The sequence below is a fragment of the Aptenodytes forsteri genome, unplaced genomic scaffold (assembly GCF_000699145.1).
Source record: "Aptenodytes forsteri isolate BGI_AS27 unplaced genomic scaffold, ASM69914v1 Scaffold255, whole genome shotgun sequence".
Lineage (NCBI taxonomy): Eukaryota > Metazoa > Chordata > Aves > Sphenisciformes > Spheniscidae > Aptenodytes > Aptenodytes forsteri.
This window is the reverse complement of record NW_008794888.1, coordinates 3,636,599-3,654,049: the sequence shown is the minus strand read 5'-3', so window position 1 is coordinate 3,654,049 and position 17,451 is coordinate 3,636,599. Positions and strand designations below refer to the sequence as shown.

The 17,451-nt window shown below is 41.8% G+C and overlaps 1 protein-coding gene across 1 annotated transcript in view; it reads left to right on the top strand.

The window, feature by feature from the left end:
* LOC103895356 (unconventional myosin-X-like) overlaps nucleotides 1–17,211 on the top strand; it is an 83,656-nt gene extending 66,445 nt beyond the window's left edge. The window contains exons 31-41 of the mRNA XM_009274915.1: nucleotides 992–1,134; nucleotides 2,895–3,089; nucleotides 4,334–4,491; nucleotides 5,751–5,874; nucleotides 7,789–8,086; nucleotides 9,207–9,414; nucleotides 10,222–10,358; nucleotides 11,242–11,365; nucleotides 12,931–13,380; nucleotides 14,185–14,376; nucleotides 14,959–17,211. Of these exons, the coding sequence (XP_009273190.1) occupies nucleotides 992–1,134; nucleotides 2,895–3,089; nucleotides 4,334–4,491; nucleotides 5,751–5,874; nucleotides 7,789–8,086; nucleotides 9,207–9,414; nucleotides 10,222–10,358; nucleotides 11,242–11,365; nucleotides 12,931–13,380; nucleotides 14,185–14,376; nucleotides 14,959–15,072 (2,143 nt within the window). The 3' untranslated portion in view covers nucleotides 15,073–17,211. The remainder of the gene's footprint in view (nucleotides 1–991; nucleotides 1,135–2,894; nucleotides 3,090–4,333; nucleotides 4,492–5,750; nucleotides 5,875–7,788; nucleotides 8,087–9,206; nucleotides 9,415–10,221; nucleotides 10,359–11,241; nucleotides 11,366–12,930; nucleotides 13,381–14,184; nucleotides 14,377–14,958) is intronic.
* The last annotated feature ends 240 nt before the right edge of the window (nucleotides 17,212–17,451 follow it).

The following is a 17,451-nucleotide window of genomic DNA, read 5'->3' as shown; positions in this document are numbered from 1 at the left end:
TCAGTAGCAAACTAAGATTTCGTTGATCAAAATATTTTAGCCAGTTCTCAGCCTGGACTCCTCATAGTTAATCTGTGTCCCAGTAAAAAACTAGGCACAAATAGTAAGCTGAAGAGTCAAACCTCGTTCATGCACCTGCTGAGATACACTCTTCTAGAGTACCAATGTTTGAATCAACGTTAAACAAATTCTGAGGAGAATGCTTATTTTTCAACCAATGTTTTTATGCAGCTTATTTTAATATTCCATAGGTTTATGCAGTGGCTTGATTTGCACCTTTTACCTTTGCTTCATACTTGCATTCTACTTTTCAATTTCTCTGTTTTCTCATAGAAATCCATGTTTGCTTTCAAAGCTTTCTGAGTCTATCCTCCTGGAACTGGTCATACTTTTATTTTTCCATTTTCCTGTAAATCATCAATTCTGTGCAGAATTGTGAATATTCTTTTGGTAGGACACATTTGTCTGTTGCAAGAGAAGGGCAAATTAATCTAGGAGCAACATAACAGTTTTTCCTCTGTTTTGTCAGGATTGGCTCATTCTTTTTAAAACCAGTCTCAAACCCATTTTAGCTAACCCTGCTGGGACCTACGTTTGCTACTGCATCACTGGTTTTAATAAGTACAAGGAGAATGGCTGTACTAGCTCAGCCCAGTGGTACTAGCACTAGCTCAGTCCAGTCAGAAGGTAGAACAAAGTCCTTTGCTTATGAACCCAGGACATTTTACAGCTGGGCATTAGCTAATTAATGTTTTCTAGTCTTTGGAAATAGCTTTTGAAAGATATTTAATTCCATTTATCTGGTCTCTGCATTCATCAGTTTGCAGACCAGCTGCACAGGAGATGCTCTTAAGTGTTTCTACATTTCTCTGTAGTTTGTATTCAGAGAATCTTTTCTGCATTGTTTATGGGAAGGTAGAGGACATGGCTTTGGGTGAGTTGAGATATTTGTATGGTTACGACCAATTTTAATGCTTTTATTTTCTGGCAGACCAAATTCTTTTGTGATCATCACAGCAAATCGAGTGATTCACTGCAACAGCGACACCCCTGAGGAGATGCATCACTGGATCTCCCTGCTGCAGAAACCAAAAGGCGAATCTAAGGTTGATGGCCAGGAATTCCTTGTGAGAGGTAAAAGGAAATGCATGCAATTATGACATGTGAAACTCATCTTCCATTTATAATCTGAGGGGGAGGTTTGATTGTAGCTAATCCGATCTAGGGTTTAGCTGCTCCCCCAAAACAATCATTCTCTGCCCCCCTCCACCTTCCAGTCTGCTGCTTGCCACGTCCTGTGTTGTGCTGGCACTGGCTCTTATCTGATTCCCTGTCAGGTGGATTCAGAAAGCCAAAGCTGGAAAAAAATAAGTACTTCTTTATACGTTTAGTTTTCTGATGTTAGTTCCATAGCCTATTTCAACGTGTCCAGCAAATGCCGTCGGGAATAGGAGGGAGCATGGCTGCTCTTTAGGAGCAGCTGGCTTAGAGTGACTATAACATGACACTGCAGCTTTTGTTTTCAGAAAGCTCTGTTCCTTCTGACACCTGTCATGTAGAGAGGGAGGGAGAGAGATCTTTGTGGGATTGCTGCTGTCCTCAGCTAAACAAACTAACCTGATTCTGGTAGACACAGTGAGGTGAGAGTAATTCTCTGAGGCTGAGCAAAAGATTTAAATTATGTCTCTAGTTAGAGCTTAGTTGGAGATGGAGGAGCTGATGCATGAGTAGTGATCACACACATATTACAAAATATTCCCCCATTTGTCTCAAATATTTTTAAATTTCCTTAGCACTTTCAGCTCATCACATGGTCTTAAATGTACGAAGACACTCCTGATCCAATCTACGGAAAGGAAGTGCATGAGCAAATTGCCTTACATCTTCCAGAAAGTATCTATGAGGGAATAAAGGTCTGAGAGTGGTCATGGCAAGGCAGGAGGGCAGGAAGAAAAGGGTCACCAAAAAGTGTCATGAGCCTTCCATCCTAGTCTTAAACATTTCAAGGAGATTGAGTGATATAAAGCAGACTATCAGACAACAGTTTGAGTACCTTAAATTCAAAATACTTAGTTGCAAGGCAACAGTTCCTTTCATCTCATATTGTTCATTAATGAAACAAAAAAAGGAATGTTCCTTTGCAAAGTCAATGTATGCTCTGCACTTCACAGTAAGATATCTGTGTGACGGTGGTGTAGCCACAAAGGCATATATTCGGGAAGGTCTGTCTCTTTATCTTTTCTTTATATGGAGCCTCTGGGCTCAGTCCCACATTCTTTGAACTTTTTGCCTTGTGGGTGGACATTGCTTTTTACAGCTCTGAATAGAAAATTGTCTTTTTGACAGTTTTAGCAATGCAGACTGTCATTTTTTTATAGTATTGAATTTTCTTTTCTTTTTGTTTTTCTTTTGTGAGGAATCTAAAATGAGAAAAATTATTTTTCCTGACCTTGGGAGGAAGAGATGCATGTAATGCTTACAGATCTCTCTACTAGAAGACATGTATCACCAAACCTCTTCCATCAAGGTTTGGATAGGCATTTGGCATCTCTTTGGAAGAATGAATTGTAAATTATTTATTCAGATGTTTGTGACTTGTGAGGGAGGCATCCTGAATAGAGGATGCCCTCATGGTGATGGCAAACTAAACCACAGATTGTTGATAAAAAAATACATAGAGCTGAAGGATGGAACAGCTCTGTGGAAAATTTTGGGCTAATTTCTTACAGTGACTGTGCAGGATACCGCTACAGCGAGTAAAGCAGAGCTGGTAGGTCCCAGCTAGAGGTGCAGAGGTGGAGCTCTGGTCCCAGAGTTAGAGAGCCACCAGGCAAGAGACAGGATTGCTGTGGTGGTGAAAGACAACCATTGACATGTTTGTGTTCCTGTGCTAGGCTGGCTTCATAAAGAGGTTCAGAGTAGCAACAAGATGTCCTCTCTGAAGATGAAGAAACGCTGGTTTGTTCTGACAAACACTGCCCTTGATTACTACAAGTCATCTGAGCGCACAGCTGCCAAGCTTGGCACACTTGTGCTCAATAGCCTGTGCTCCGTAGTGCAGCCCGATGAGAGGGTCTTCAAAGACACAGGTAAGAGGAAGAAAGCGGTAATGAGCAGACTTTCCATGTGTGGCGTTGCCTGAAGAGGGGACGGTGCCGGAATGTAATAGTGTGTCATGTTGAGAAGGTGCTCTTGATGTTATCTGAGGCTCCGTGTCTGGCTGCAAACATCTTTCCCCACAGAAACTGTAAGAGACGTGCAAAGGGCCAGAGAGTACTGTGCAAGTGACAGTAAGTCCCTCACACCTGACGGAGATACACAGTGCTGATAGTGCTGGGTAGTGTCACTGTTTATCTAAGGGTTTCCCAAATAGGGAGAGGGGTATGAGTTCTTACAGTTGACGCTGTGATTATCAGTACATCTCCGTAAATAACTGCCACTTTGTAGCATGACCTACATTTGTCTCTGGGGTCAATGTTATTCTCTTAAATAACAGCAATGGCATACACTGTAAGTCTTTTTTGTAGCATCACCCAACTTGTTAGAAACAAAAGATGACAAGGGACTATGTTTGCGTTCTGTGCAGCATGACATAGTTCTGGGAAGGCAGAATCTGGCATGATCCTCCATTGCTTGCCTTATGAGTTTGGGAGGGAACTCAGGTTGTGAGGCGAAGGGTGAATCCCCTGACAAAGAAGGTGAACCTTAGAACAAGACTTGAAATACTGGACATTTGAGTAGTGGAACTACTTGGGATATTTTTAAAAAGGGCTGGAAGTATTTAGTAAAGTGAGATGAGGGGAAATTTATTCTGCTCACTTCCAAGAAATCGTCCACATTTTTGATCTCAACAGATGTCTAGGGCTGCCTTTAGCAGAGTGAATTGTCATCGCCCTGACTTGTTCTCTCAGTTTGTCAAACACATTATTTTTAAAAGTTACAAGAATTGATTTGGCAATCTGACCGGGTGCTGTGCTTAGAGTGATTGTGCTGTGTTTAGTGTGTTTAGATGTTCTGAGTGATTAATAGCACAGCATAGCCCAAACCCTGTCTGTGAAAGTGAACTGCCTGGTTGGCAGGGAAGTATTCATGTTACACTGCAAGATACTTGTATCTTGGAAAGCTGTCTTTGTACCAAAACCTGGATTGGGACCTTCCTGCTGAAAAATATGTTTTGGGAATGGAGGATGTTAATGTCTACCTCGTCAATTTTAACCAGACACACCATATGTTGCTATCAAAGCAGCAAGGGTTTTCTTCAGCTACATCCTACAGACAAAAAGAGAAAACATGGAAGCAAGTTTCACCTTCCAGCTTCTTTGTTTCTCCACAGGCTATTGGAACATAATTGTCCATGGGCGAAAGCACTCCTACAGACTGTACACGAAGCTGTTGAATGAAGCTATGCGCTGGGCCTCTGCCATTCAAGGTGTCATTGACAGCAAAGTTCCCATAGAAACACCTACACAGCAACTCATTCGTGACATCAGGGTAGGTGGCATCATGCTCATTCTCAAGTGAGTTGAGAGCAGCCAGATCACCACTGGCCTTACCCAGTCATTGCTGAGAATGTGGCAAGAAACGGGGTTGCTGTCTTGGCGGGGGGAAGGGGGGCAGGGAGAAATGAAACCTATATGACTGCAACTAAATAATCAAATCTTATGTGAATTTTATTTTGAATTAGCGTGTTAACTGATCTGCATAAGTCTAGGCTACAGCTGTGTGCAATTACAAATTGCATGCAGGATTACACCATCAAGCATTTGCAAGTCCCTGCTTCATCCTTTCCTCTCCTAAGCATCCTCCGGACACAAACATAAAAATTTCCATTCCTACCAGACATGTGACTTACCCTGAATTCCTTTTTGTACCTTAGGCTTGTGTGGTTAAATGGCAGAGTAAAGGGGGGAAAGAAAATGTCCTTCAAAATAGCAGAAATTGTGCCACTGTAGCAGGAGTAATTTTTGAAAAGGCTTTTTTCCAGAAACTGTGGCAAATTAAACATAGACTCATATTAGAAGACACACCAAAGCGTATTCCAGAAGAAATGTATATGTAAACATATACATTGTGATGAACTCTAAACTAGATGCAATTAGATAGTAACTATTCAGGAAGAAAGAGCTGGGAGTGATTGTGGAGAATCTTGGAAAACTTCAGCTCAGGGTTCAAGGACAAATGAAATGTTAAGTATTGTTAGGGACGGAATATAGGACAAAATGTGGAAGAATGTGATGCCAGTGTGTATGATAGTGACAGGCCTAGATTTTGAACACCATGTGCATTTTGGTTGTCCATTCTGTAAACACATGTAGTACAACCAGACCAGTTCAGGGAGGACAGGCTCATTATTACATACTAAACATGGTGGATCTGTGGTCAGAAAGTCCATTAACCATTTACCGTTGAAAGTTTGAAGGATATACCAGGGAGGAATCATGCCATATATGCCTGTTACATGCCTGCATTAGGTATCAGCCACAAGTCACGTTTGAAGTCAAGATCCTGTGCCTGGTGACCTTTGGTATGACCCAGCATGGCTATTCTTATGTTTAATTTTCAGAAATAATGTACAGAGTAATTTTTATATGTGCATTATGCTTTGATCACCTAGTCCCTCTATGGACCTCCAGAAAGTTAGATGAAGGTGGTTGAGCTTGAACCTAAATGTATAAGGACATCCTGTGAAAAACTATCCCCATTTGAGGATAATTCTTTTTTTTTTTTTTTTTTTTTTTTTTTCCCCCCAGGAAAACAGCACAAACTTTGAAGTAGTGGAACAGACATATAGGAGGAACCCAATCTTGCGATATACCCAGCACCCTTTGCATTCCCCATTGCTCCCACTACCGTATGGAGATGTTAGTGTCAACTGTAAGTATTTTACCCGTGTGACAGAATCCGCTCACATTTTGAGAATCAGTGTGGAGCCTGAGCACCACAAAAGTGGTCTGTAAGCTCCCTCTGTGCAGGTGAAGTCCGTCTGGGGCAGTGTAGCCCACAGGGTTCAGAGAGGGAGCAGTCCCTTTCTCCACCCGGAATGTATTCTGTGTCCACTGCCTCGTATCTTAGGAATACTGAATCTTAAAAGTAAATGGGGGCAGATAGTTTATCATCCATCCGGGGGATGTGCAGCCTGTCATCCTTGAGCTGCAACTGGGTTGCGAATGGCTCCAGTGGAAATCCTACAACAGGATTACATCACGCAACTGGCAGTGGGATAGTATTCATACAGAAGCTGCTGTAAAACCAGACTAAATTAATCCTTTCTTCAAATGCTTCAGGATCATGAAAGAGCTAGACTATTTGATAGGCCACCACAAAACCGAAGTGATTTGCTGATGATTCCAGACTGGCATACAAAAACAGAAAGCTGCTGCTGAAGACCTATAGAAGAATCTCTAACGCGGAGTGACTGGGCCACAAAATCTTTTCAGAAATTAATTTCAGTCTGGATATGCAAAGCAATGTATACGGGGAAAAACAGTCTGCCACATAGGCAGTGATGGGTCTGAGTGATCTAGTTCTGCTTAGGAAAGTGAACAGAAATTTACATAGCTTTATGAAAATGTCAACTCTTGTGCTGAGCAGAGAAACAAAGCAGCTAATGCAAGGTTTTGAAAGCTTAGAAAAGGAAAAAGAAAGTCTCTGTGCGGCTGTATTGATGTATCATGCACCTGCATCTTGAATATGGGATGCAGCTTGGCCTTCCACATCTTAACAAAGATACAGGAGAAGTAAAAACCTACCCAAAGATGATCAAAGGCATAGAAAGACTTGCCTACAGTTAAGAGCCTAAATAGAGCAGGACTCTTCAGCCTCAAAAAGAAGTTTTTAGGGCTGTCATGGAAAAAGTGAAAGGGGAGTAACCGCTCACTGTCTCTCATGATACAACGATTAAATTAAGTGGCAGATTAAAAGCACAGAAAAAATAAATTCTGAAATACAGAAAAATTACAGAGCAAGTACTTAACACTGTGGAACTTACTGCTACAGGGCTGTGTATTTGTATTGTACAATGAATGCACGGCCTCTGGGGAAGCAGTGGCTGTATAGGAGATTCAAAAGGACCTACAGCCCCAGAGATGCGCAAAGGAGAATGCAAGCTGCAGCAGTATGGTAGTATCACATACTTCTGAGCAATTCAAAGCAGACATTTAGGTGCTTAACAGGCATAACCAGTGTTGGTGTAGGTGTTTTAAATCTAAACGATATGTAAAAGCTGCATCTGTGGTACAGCAATTTGCCAAAATTCTGTGTTGGCTCGGGTGTCAAAGCTAATACGGGCACAACACAGAATTTTGGAAGTACATAAGCCAGGCTTCGGTGTCTGCATTTAGGCACCTAAAGCCTTAACTGCATTAGTGACCCTCTGCTTTATAGCTGCTCTCAGGGGAGGAGACAGTTTACAGAGAGGTGACTTTCTGCCACCCCTTCACCTGTGTCTGCAGATGAGGTGCCAAAAGCTGTCTCTTGGCACCTCATCTGCAGACACTGAAGCCTGAACGAGATTTCAATGCTAGTTTCCCTTAAAAATGTTACTCTGCTTTTCTGCACAGTATATCCAAAAATGGATTTGCAGTGGTGATGAGTTAGATGTTGGCAAATAGTCATTAAAACTGCATTTGCACATTTAAAGGGGAAGCATTAATGAATTTTGAGTATAAATTTAAGTTTAGGAGATGAGCTAATGCTCAGGTTGCTGTTCTTCTGTGACAGACTAGTACAGGTGCCAGTAGAAAATGAGGGAGATGCTCACCTCTTGTCACTTTTGTGATCGTTCCCCAGTGCAACAAGAGAAGGGTTACAGCAGCTTACAGGACGAAGCAGTGAAGATCTTTAACTCCCTTCAGGAAATCGAGACAGTATCTGACCCCATACCCATTATCCAAGGCATTCTGCAGACCTGCCATGATTTAAAGCCCCTTCGTGATGAAGTGTACTGTCAGCTCATCAAACAAACTAATCACATGCCGCATCCCAACAGTACCGGGAACCTGCACCACTGGCAGCTGATGTCATGTATGAGCTGCACTTTTCTGCCCAGTAGAGGGATCCTTCGCTACCTCAAGTTCCACCTCAGAAGGTACGCGTCCTTTTCATTTGCAGCCTGTTTCCTTTCTCTCTGCTTATCTTCCACTGCCTGTTGTAGTTTCTGTCTCGCCCTCCTCCTGTGCAAACATCATCCTGTGGTGTCGCAGCCTCCTACCTTTGTGCACAATTCTTGCTACCAGTTGTTCTGTTGTATGCAAACTCCCCCCATTCCACTCATCGGTTGTGTCAAAAGGGTGTGGAAAGTAAGGCTACCCAAACAGAATACCATGAAACTGTGTTAAAAGTGGGTTTACAGCCGATCACCTACTGCTTAATAACATCCATATAAACATTCGCAACTTGTAGGAAAGGTGAGGACCGTACTTTCATATTCATTGAAATATGTAGTACCTTGCAGCTGCCACAGTCACAATGTGTACTGTGGAGTAGTAGATATACTGTAAATCAAATTTATAATTTTTCAATATTTGTTTGCTTAACTAAGCACATAATGCTTACAATTTGTATCTCTAATCTGCTTTAACCTCCCATTTTCATGAACTAAATGATTTACATTTCTTCCCAATTCATGTTCAGGATCTAATGCAGTCTGCATTGGAGCTGAGCTGCAGCCATGTAGTCTCACTCTACTCATTAATGATGAGAAAGATCGATAAAATCTATTTGATTTCTTCCAAGCTAGGAAAGCATGAGGTGAAACTTGTGCCAATACACCAAATAGCTACATCCAGGGCCTCATTCTAAGAGATGCTGAGTAATACTTCATGTTGCCGTTTCATGTTTTTATCACTGGAGTTGCAGATCATGTTATACTCAGAACTGCTGGCCACATTTGATTTCATTGTTTTTAATCTCATTTTTGTAAATTGAGATAGTCAATCCTTCTATCTTCAGCTGGTACTAAACTCCTGAAAGTTTGAACTGCTTATTTCATACACTGCTGAGAAATGCCACTGAAGTGACTTTGGAATGACTAGTAAAAGCAGGTTGTATGGTTTAGGAAATAAGCAGGCTCATTATTCCTGTGGTTGCACTTGGCATCACTATCTCTACTGAACTCTTTACGTACAGTAGTCCAAGTTGTAATGTGGTAATGTGCATGCTTTCTGGTTCACTTTGTGATGGTTTTTTTTGCTTCTCTTTACAATTAGGGTAAAAGACCTCTTTCCAGGCTCAGAAATAGAGAGGTATGCGCAATTCATAAGTGATTCCCTGAAGAGAACAAAGACGAGGGAGTTTGTGCCCTCCCAGGAGGAAATACAGGCTCTTCTCACCCGTGAAGAAATGACCACAACAGTGTACTGCCATGGCGGTGGCTCCTGTAAAATAACCATCAATTCCCACACAAGCGCCGGGGAGGTAATGCATTAGTAGCATTAACCAGATGTAAGCACACCTCTGTGCCTGGATACTGGGTCTGTTGAAGGGACTCCTTTTTCCCATTCATCTCCCATTTCTCATTAGTTTTTTTAATTACCAATTTTTTGCTGTATCCACAAAGTCTGTAGGGAAAGCTCAACTTATTCTGCGGGTTCAGAATTATACAAGGCCTATGCCTGGGTTGTAGAATATCACTTAACAGTTGTGTTGCAAAATCTAAACACTTTTGGTGTTCTGCCCATTGGAAAGGTAGTAATTCTGAAGACTTGCTAAACCCAGTTTTCTGGACAAGTTGAAATTCCAGTTCATAATGTAATCCTTCTGGAAGGGATATTCTACCAGTAACTGAATTGTTAGCAGGTCAGAAGCGAGATTCCAGGTTATAGTAGGCATGTCTGTGAAAACATTAGTGCCAAACAGAGGTAAAAATAGTAGTAAAGAGTGAGGTTGTTACTAGAGGAACCGAGAATATCATCATGACATCTAAATCCATTATGTGCCTGCATCTTGTGCAGAGTTCTAATTCCCCCATCTCCAAACGGGCAGTGGAGATGATTGAAAAGGTTCAGAGAAGAACAGCGAGGATGATCAAATACAAGTAATGGCTTCCTTGCAGGGAACGATCTTTTAGGGTTAGAATTCTTTAATCTGAAAACGAGATAACCAAGGGGGAAATGTGATGGAGGTCTATGAAATGGTGAGTGTCCTGAAGAGGTACTGATTCTTTATTGTAAAAGTGTGTTGTGATACCTACTCTGTGGTCTCTCTCTCTCTCTGATTTTGCAGGTGGTTGAAAAGCTGATCCGAGGTTTAGCAATGGAGGACAGCCGTAATATGTTTGCGCTCTTTGAACATAATCAGCAGGTGGATCGTGCTGTTGAGAGTCGGGTGATTGTGGCTGATATCTTGGCCAAGTTTGAGAGGTAGAAGAATGTTTCATAAAATCTTTAACTCCTAGTTGGATGTAACACTGGTTTAAGTGATAGTACAGTCAGGTAGTTTTATCCAAAGCAGCCGCAGTGATTCAGCCGTTCACTCTGGTTTGAACTTCCCTTTGGTAAGGTTCAAGTGCTCTTTCTCACTGTGTGGTAAACCATGTTCACATCTGTTTTGGTGACAAAGGAGCATTCTCTATCAGGCTTGTCAGGACAAAATTAGTAGTGCCTTTATCAAAGAAAGAGTAATGGTTTACTAGTAGAGCTCAGGGAAGGTTTGCTTAAGTCTGACAATGATCTTGTCAATTCACATCATAACAGCTATATCAGAAGAGAGAACGAAGATTTGGGCATGGAAATGCAGCTCTAATTTCTTACTATGGACTGTGATTTTGTGGCCAGACATACAAAGAAAGCAATAAATTGTGAAAGAAGCTGGCAATGCCATTGTCTATTTTATTCCTGTTCTAAAGACAAAAATAAAATTGTTTCAGATGGTGGTGAGGCTGGTGCTTTTCAGAGTCACAAGATTACGTGGAAACGGTATCTTGAAAATGGGGAATACCTTGTGTCCTGCCCCCAACTCTTGCATTTGTCTAGAACCATTGATCTAATTTTTTGATCAAGTATATCTGATAAGAACTTTGAATCCTTTTGAATAAAAATTTCATGCAACTCAGAGGAAAAAATGGAAGTTACCAGAAAAGTCTGCTGCACTGAGATTGTCCTGGTAAATTAGGTAGTTCCGTATGCTTTCCTTCAGAAATCCAGGGGTACCTTCATATTGTGAGTTGCACTGCGGACATCCCAGTACCGTGGTGCTTCTGGTTACTGTTTTTTTCCCCCTCTTATTCTCTTTCCTATCTTACAGACTTGCTGGCTCTGAAGAAGAGGAGGAGGAAGGACAGTGGCAGCTGTATTTTAAGCTTTATTGCTTCTTGGATATTGAGAATGTTCCCAAAGATGGGGTGGAGTTTGCCTTCATGTTTGAGCAGGTAAGCTCGCTCTGGGAAAATGATTTGTGGCAGAAGCACACAAGAGTATACAGAAAACTGGCTTACCTTTGTATTAGAAGTGGGAATGCTGGTTTGAACAGAAGAATTTAGTGTGTTGGATTTTTGCCTGGAATCTACCAAACAGACATGCTGCAGAGTTCTCTAGGGAATAGGAGTATTAGAACAAAAGCAAGAAAAATGAACAAGGCCTTCAAAAAAACTGGAAGACCAATGATAATAAAATGCTTTTAAAATTTATCTTTAAACTTAAAAGATACAGAAATTTGGATAATGATTCAAGAAGAATCATTAAAAGAAGCTGCTTGCAGAACATAGGTGTAAAGAAAACTGTAAAATCTAGCTATCTGCCTATCAGCTTACAAGAACAGCACGTCCTTGGGGTGTTACAGGAATTGACTAAAAAAACCTATCTTTTGGGCAATTTCTTTTGATTAACAGAGAGGCGCTAGAAGAGTACTACAGAAAAAGGAAAAGAGAATGTAGTTGACAATATTTATCTGCTGAGTAATCTTTTTTTAAGTCACTATACTCCATAGCACAATGATGCTGGTTAGGCCAGAGATCACACTGGTATGAAATAACCTTGCAATTAGGGGTGCAAAACTAAACTGAATGGAGTACCCAGCTCTGTGATTCATCCCATCTTTCTTACTTCCAACGAACACTTTGATCTTGCCTCAGAAAATTATAGCTGTTGAAAATTAATTAATACGTGTTAAAGGGGGTCAGTGTCATGAAGACTGAAACTCATTGACAGTCAAATGGATGGCGTGTACATCACACAGACAATGGTTCCCTAAGAGGGTTTTCTTGAAATGAAGGTTAAGTATTGTTAACTACAGAATGTCTAGGAAAGGGTCAGGAACAAGACATCACAGTACTCTGCAGAAACTCAATTATACCAAACTCCCTGTTGACAAGGCTTTCAGTCTACACAGCTTTCACTAGCAGAGAGTGGTGGAAGGAAGTAACAGTAGGAGAGTGGATGTTATCCAGACGTTAGATGGATGTAGCAAAAAAACCCCATAAATATATTTCACAGAAAAACAGGCAAAGGGAAGCAAGAAGATTGGGGGACACATCAGGTGAAAGAGGAGGAGGTGGGAGGTGCTGGTGTGCAATGAGACTGAGGTTAAGAGTCTTGGGTTTATTACATCTAACTCTCTGGTGTTTAATATAATCTCCACACAGGAGCTGTAGCTGGTACAGCACAAAACAAATTGCCTCAATCCCAGCCTCTCCCATCTGTTCCAGACCTAAAAAGTCCTCATCGTAAGACTTTCAGTACAGGATAGGGGCCCCTCAGAGATCTCTGTCCTGTCCAGGCTTGCAGAAAGAGGTGTTCCCCCCACATCGACCAGCTGCAGACTTTGACTTCTTTATTATAATGTCTGCTCTGACCTCCTGAATTATGTCTTTCCTGCTGAGATTGGCTTTCCTGCTGGGATGGGCAAATGCCATAAGAATCTGTACATGGACCCAGCTGTGAATGAAGTGTGCTTCTGCTTTCTAATGAGTTTGGGGGACTTTTTGTTTGTTTGTAGGCTCATGAAAGCCTCATAGATGGTCATTTTCCTGCACCAGAGGACACTCTGCAGCGCCTAGCAGCTCTACGGCTGCAGTACCTTCATGGAGATTATTCTAAAATAAGTTGGACCCTGGATGGAATCTACCCAGTTAACAGGCTAAAATCCAAAATACTGCACTCAACAAAGAGCAGTGGCACTACCAGTCACACGCTGGAGAGGAGACGGACCAGCTTCCTTGAAGGGACGTTGAAACGTAGCTTCAAGACAGGCTCTGTAAAGAAGCAGAAGGTCGAAGAGGAGCAGATGATGGAGATGTGGGTAAAGGAAGAGCTTTCAGCTGCTCGGGCAAGCATAGCACAGAAATGGACCAAGCTGCAGGGACTCTCTCAGCATCAGGCCATGGTGAAATACATGTCCATTGTAAAGGAGTGGCCGGGTTATGGGTCAACCCTCTTTGATGTTGAGGTGAGCGATGTATAAACTCATGTAACTACTACCAAGGAGAGGCATCAGTCTGGAGAACAGATAAGCTGTGTGTATTACATTGCTCAGCAGCAGAAGGGAATTTCAGGACTGGCTGTATTTTGCCCCAATAAGCTTAGGGTAAGCCTGCAGTACCACATACCCAAAGAGGTGTGATGCAGAGAGCACAGAGCAAGCAAGCTGGTGCGTCCCGGTAAAGGGAGGGAGGCAATGGGTTCCCACTTCATTAGAAGAGCAATAGAATTTGGGAAAATTTTCTGAGCTTAAGAAGGTGGTGGCTAGCGAAAGCAGAAGTAAAATGAAGCTCTATTGTCTTTACCGGCAGAAAGTGCAATCCTGTTCTGCAGCAGTACAACAGAAACTGCTCAGACTGGGTCACTTAGACGACTGTGCTGAGCCTGCTGGAGTAGGGATCCACAGTTCCAGTTTTATCAGTTTTGTTGCTGCCTAGGTGGATTACCGTGGGAAGTTGCTTGCACTCACTATATTATCTGTAAAACAATAAGTGGAATATTGATTTCCTAAATCACTTTAAAATCTTATGAGAGCTGTTAGGTATTACAATTATTTATTACTCAACTAGTATTTGACTCACAGCCATGTCACTTCTAAATCTTTGCAGCAGGAGTGCCTACAAGATTCCTTCTGCAGACATCCTATTTTTTCTATTGGGGTGAAGAGTTGAAATGTCCTATAGGAGCCAGAAATGGAGGGCTTTTCCTTGAATCAAAGATGATTTGATCCTCCACTGCATTTATGCAAAATTTCGTGTTTCTCTTTCTGCAGTGCAAGGAAGGTGGATTTCCAAATGATCTTTGGCTTGGAGTCAGCACAGAGAATGTGTCTGTCTACAAACGAGGGGATCCTAAACCACTAGAAACTTTCCAGTATGAGCACATTGTTTTCTTCGGAGCACCACAGCCTAACACCTTCAAAATTACGGTGGATGAGAGAGAAATGTTCTTTGAAACATCCCAGGTACATGAAAGCACAAGACTTGTTCTATGTGCAGTTTTACTAGCACTTCAGTAAAGCTCTAGTTTCCGTGGACTAGACAAGCTTATATGCGAGAACTCTTGCTGAATGGACTGGACAGCCAAGGAAAAAGATGAAGGGAGCTTAAGCCTAAAGTGCCACGGTACCTCTTCTTGAATACAGGGATAAACAGAAAAAAAAAAGGTGCTGGTTAGAAAGTGAAGGAGTTTGAATGGTCTTCCAGTGCACTGGGAATTTCAAATTTTGGGTGCTCATGCATGTGCTCGTTTTTTTTCATTCCCTTCCAGTATATGAATGGGGAGTTTACAAACTAAAAAAAAAAAGTTTAGTAGCATTAAAGCTGCTTTTCTTTGAGCTACAAGCTTTTTAAGTGTCGCTACAACAGAGCACAAACTTGTCAAGCATTTCTTTCCTTACTGTCGTGTTCACGTTTAGTATTACATGCAAAATTTATAGTGCCATGACCTTGGACAAGGGGACTCTTTTCCTGCAAGATGCCTGGTATGCCTCAGTGGAATTAGGTTTTTAACATGCTTATCCTCTGTTACTGTGTTCTCTCCTTAGGTGGGCGAGATAATAAAGATCATGAAAGCATACATCAACATGATTGTGAAGAAACGTTGCAGCGTCAAATCAGCCACCAGCGTGGACAGTCATGCTAGCATCTGGACTAGGTGATATGAATGAACTGCCAGGAGAGAGAGGCAGTTGTTTAATGATTGGTGTTTGCAACTTGCCAGCACAAGTGTAGCAAAGATGTTTTTTTAAGAACTCCACTTGACTGACTACTGTATTTAAAAACTGAAGCGACATCTACAGTACCATAGGATTTGCACCTCTGCCCAAAGACATTGAACAGCAACAACTGTTGTTAAATACTAAGGGCCCAAAACTTCTTTTTCCCCTTGCTTGTTTGTTGGACAATGTACCTTAAAGAAGCAACGTCAGAAGCATCCTCCTTCTCCTGCCTGTCCTCTCTGCTGCTTTCACCATTACCTGTCATACTGGCAGAAAAATTCAGAAGAATCGTTTCTGCACTACAGGAGGCAAACTTAAGCTTCCTTATGAATTTCCAACATGCAAACATCTGGGATCATGGGATCGCAGCATGGTCTGCTAAAAGAGTATTTGGTTTTTATTTATTTTGCAAGCAACTCTAAAATATAAGTCACTGGATTTTTTCTTTGGGATATGCTAATGATCTGATCTGGTCTTAAAAGAAAATGCCTTTGTATAATTGAAGCCAAGTGCTCCAACTAAGAGGTCAAACCCTACATGAGAGAGTATTAAACAAACAAATAAAAACACCTGAGGTGATTCTTTACCTTCCAATAGAAGTTTACAGGTACATGACTGTAAAAAGCAGCACTTTAAGTTAAAATTCTAAATACTCCAACATAGGAGAAAATCTTTGGGACTAGCACTGAAATAGATCATCAGGTGCCATTCTGGGTACATTCCAAGCAGCACCTGTTGCCTAAAAATTAATGACTGCCTTTCACCTATACAGCCCAGGAGGTGAGATTGATTTAGTCGCATTTCCAGAAGAGCTGTTCTTCACAAACGCCAGGTTTTAGAGGGAGGTCAGGGGCTTTTATGGTGAGCAGCCTGCCTGCGTTAAGTTGCTTCTTTCTTTATATGGGATTTTAGGATGACGGGGATCCCTGAACTTCAGTTTTAAGTGAACTGTTTCCTCCTGAGTGAATAGGTGCCTAGATTAATGGCTATAGGCAAGAATTTCACTTCCTCTGTACTACTGTAAGCAGATGCCAAACCCTTCATCCTCCTCCAAATTCTAATTGGAACTGCTCCCGTCACTGAATCCCCAAATCCCCTTCCAGGCTCCTCCAGGTCCCTAGTCATCAGCAAAACTTGAAAACAATGCTGTTTTGCCAAAACAACTGCTTCTTGGAGGTTTTGATAGCTACTTGCAATTTGAAGAAGCAGACTTTTTTTTGTCTTCTTGGTGAAAGATAAGATAAATTGGTTGCATTAGCAATCAAGAAACCTGGCGGCTAGCTATTTTCTATGACCCTTGTCTAGTCTTGGGATCCCAGAATGCAAAGGCCCGTTCAGTTTCTTAATGAAGAGCTGTATGCAATGTGGGCCTTGTTCCACGTTTACAATCAGATGTCTCCGTTTCTGAAGAAGTGGCAGCTAAGGCCCGTTAGCTATGAAACAGAAATTTCATAGAAAAGAAAATGAGGAGTCAGTATGCAACAGGTTCTGTTCCAATTCATCATCAAATTGTGCCCTGTCACTAATACTGTGTTGCAGAACACTAGTTTTGAAGCTGACAGTACAAGAAAAATCGGTGTGCATAATCTGTGCTTTTCTCTCATGTCCAGGGCACTGCAGCATGTGCAAACACTCTGTCCCCTTGCCACACAGCCAGCCTAAGAGGATAGCCGCTACTGCGTATCATGCGTTCAACTGGAGTTTTGCCTTAAACAGCTTTACTGAAGGATCCTACAAACATCCCCTTTTTGTCACAGAGAACAAAAAGATGAGCAGGTCACAAGTGAGGGAGAACAGGAATGCAGAGGCAACCTGAGACGTAACACTTCGTATCGGTCCGTACACTGACTAGATCGCTTTATGTATCAGAATAGCCTTGATTATCCCTGTCCTAACTCTGCACTATCTCTGTGTTCTGGCTCTTGGGTTGCTGCAGGCAGCTTGAACCCACTTGGGAATGTAACTCCCGTTACCGTTTGTTGTAATTTTGCTCATTTCTATTACAGAATTCCTTCTGCTGTCTTTTTTAATTTGTAACTGGCTTTACAAGATGAAAGTTTAATAAATTATTGGATTGCACAGGCTGTATTCACTCACAGACGTTGTGTGCTCATGTTAAGGTGTTTGCTCAGAGATCTGACACTCAGAACTTGTAAGTGAAAAGTAGGCATCAATGGCACGAGGAGACAACAGCCCTTCCTCTCAGAAGCAAATTTTGCATTTGTGGCAAATTATGGACAATAATTTGCCACTACAATGGGGAAGGCTTGTTTCCAGCTTCTGCCGCTCGCTCTGGAGCTGGGTCGCACCTTTGGTCAG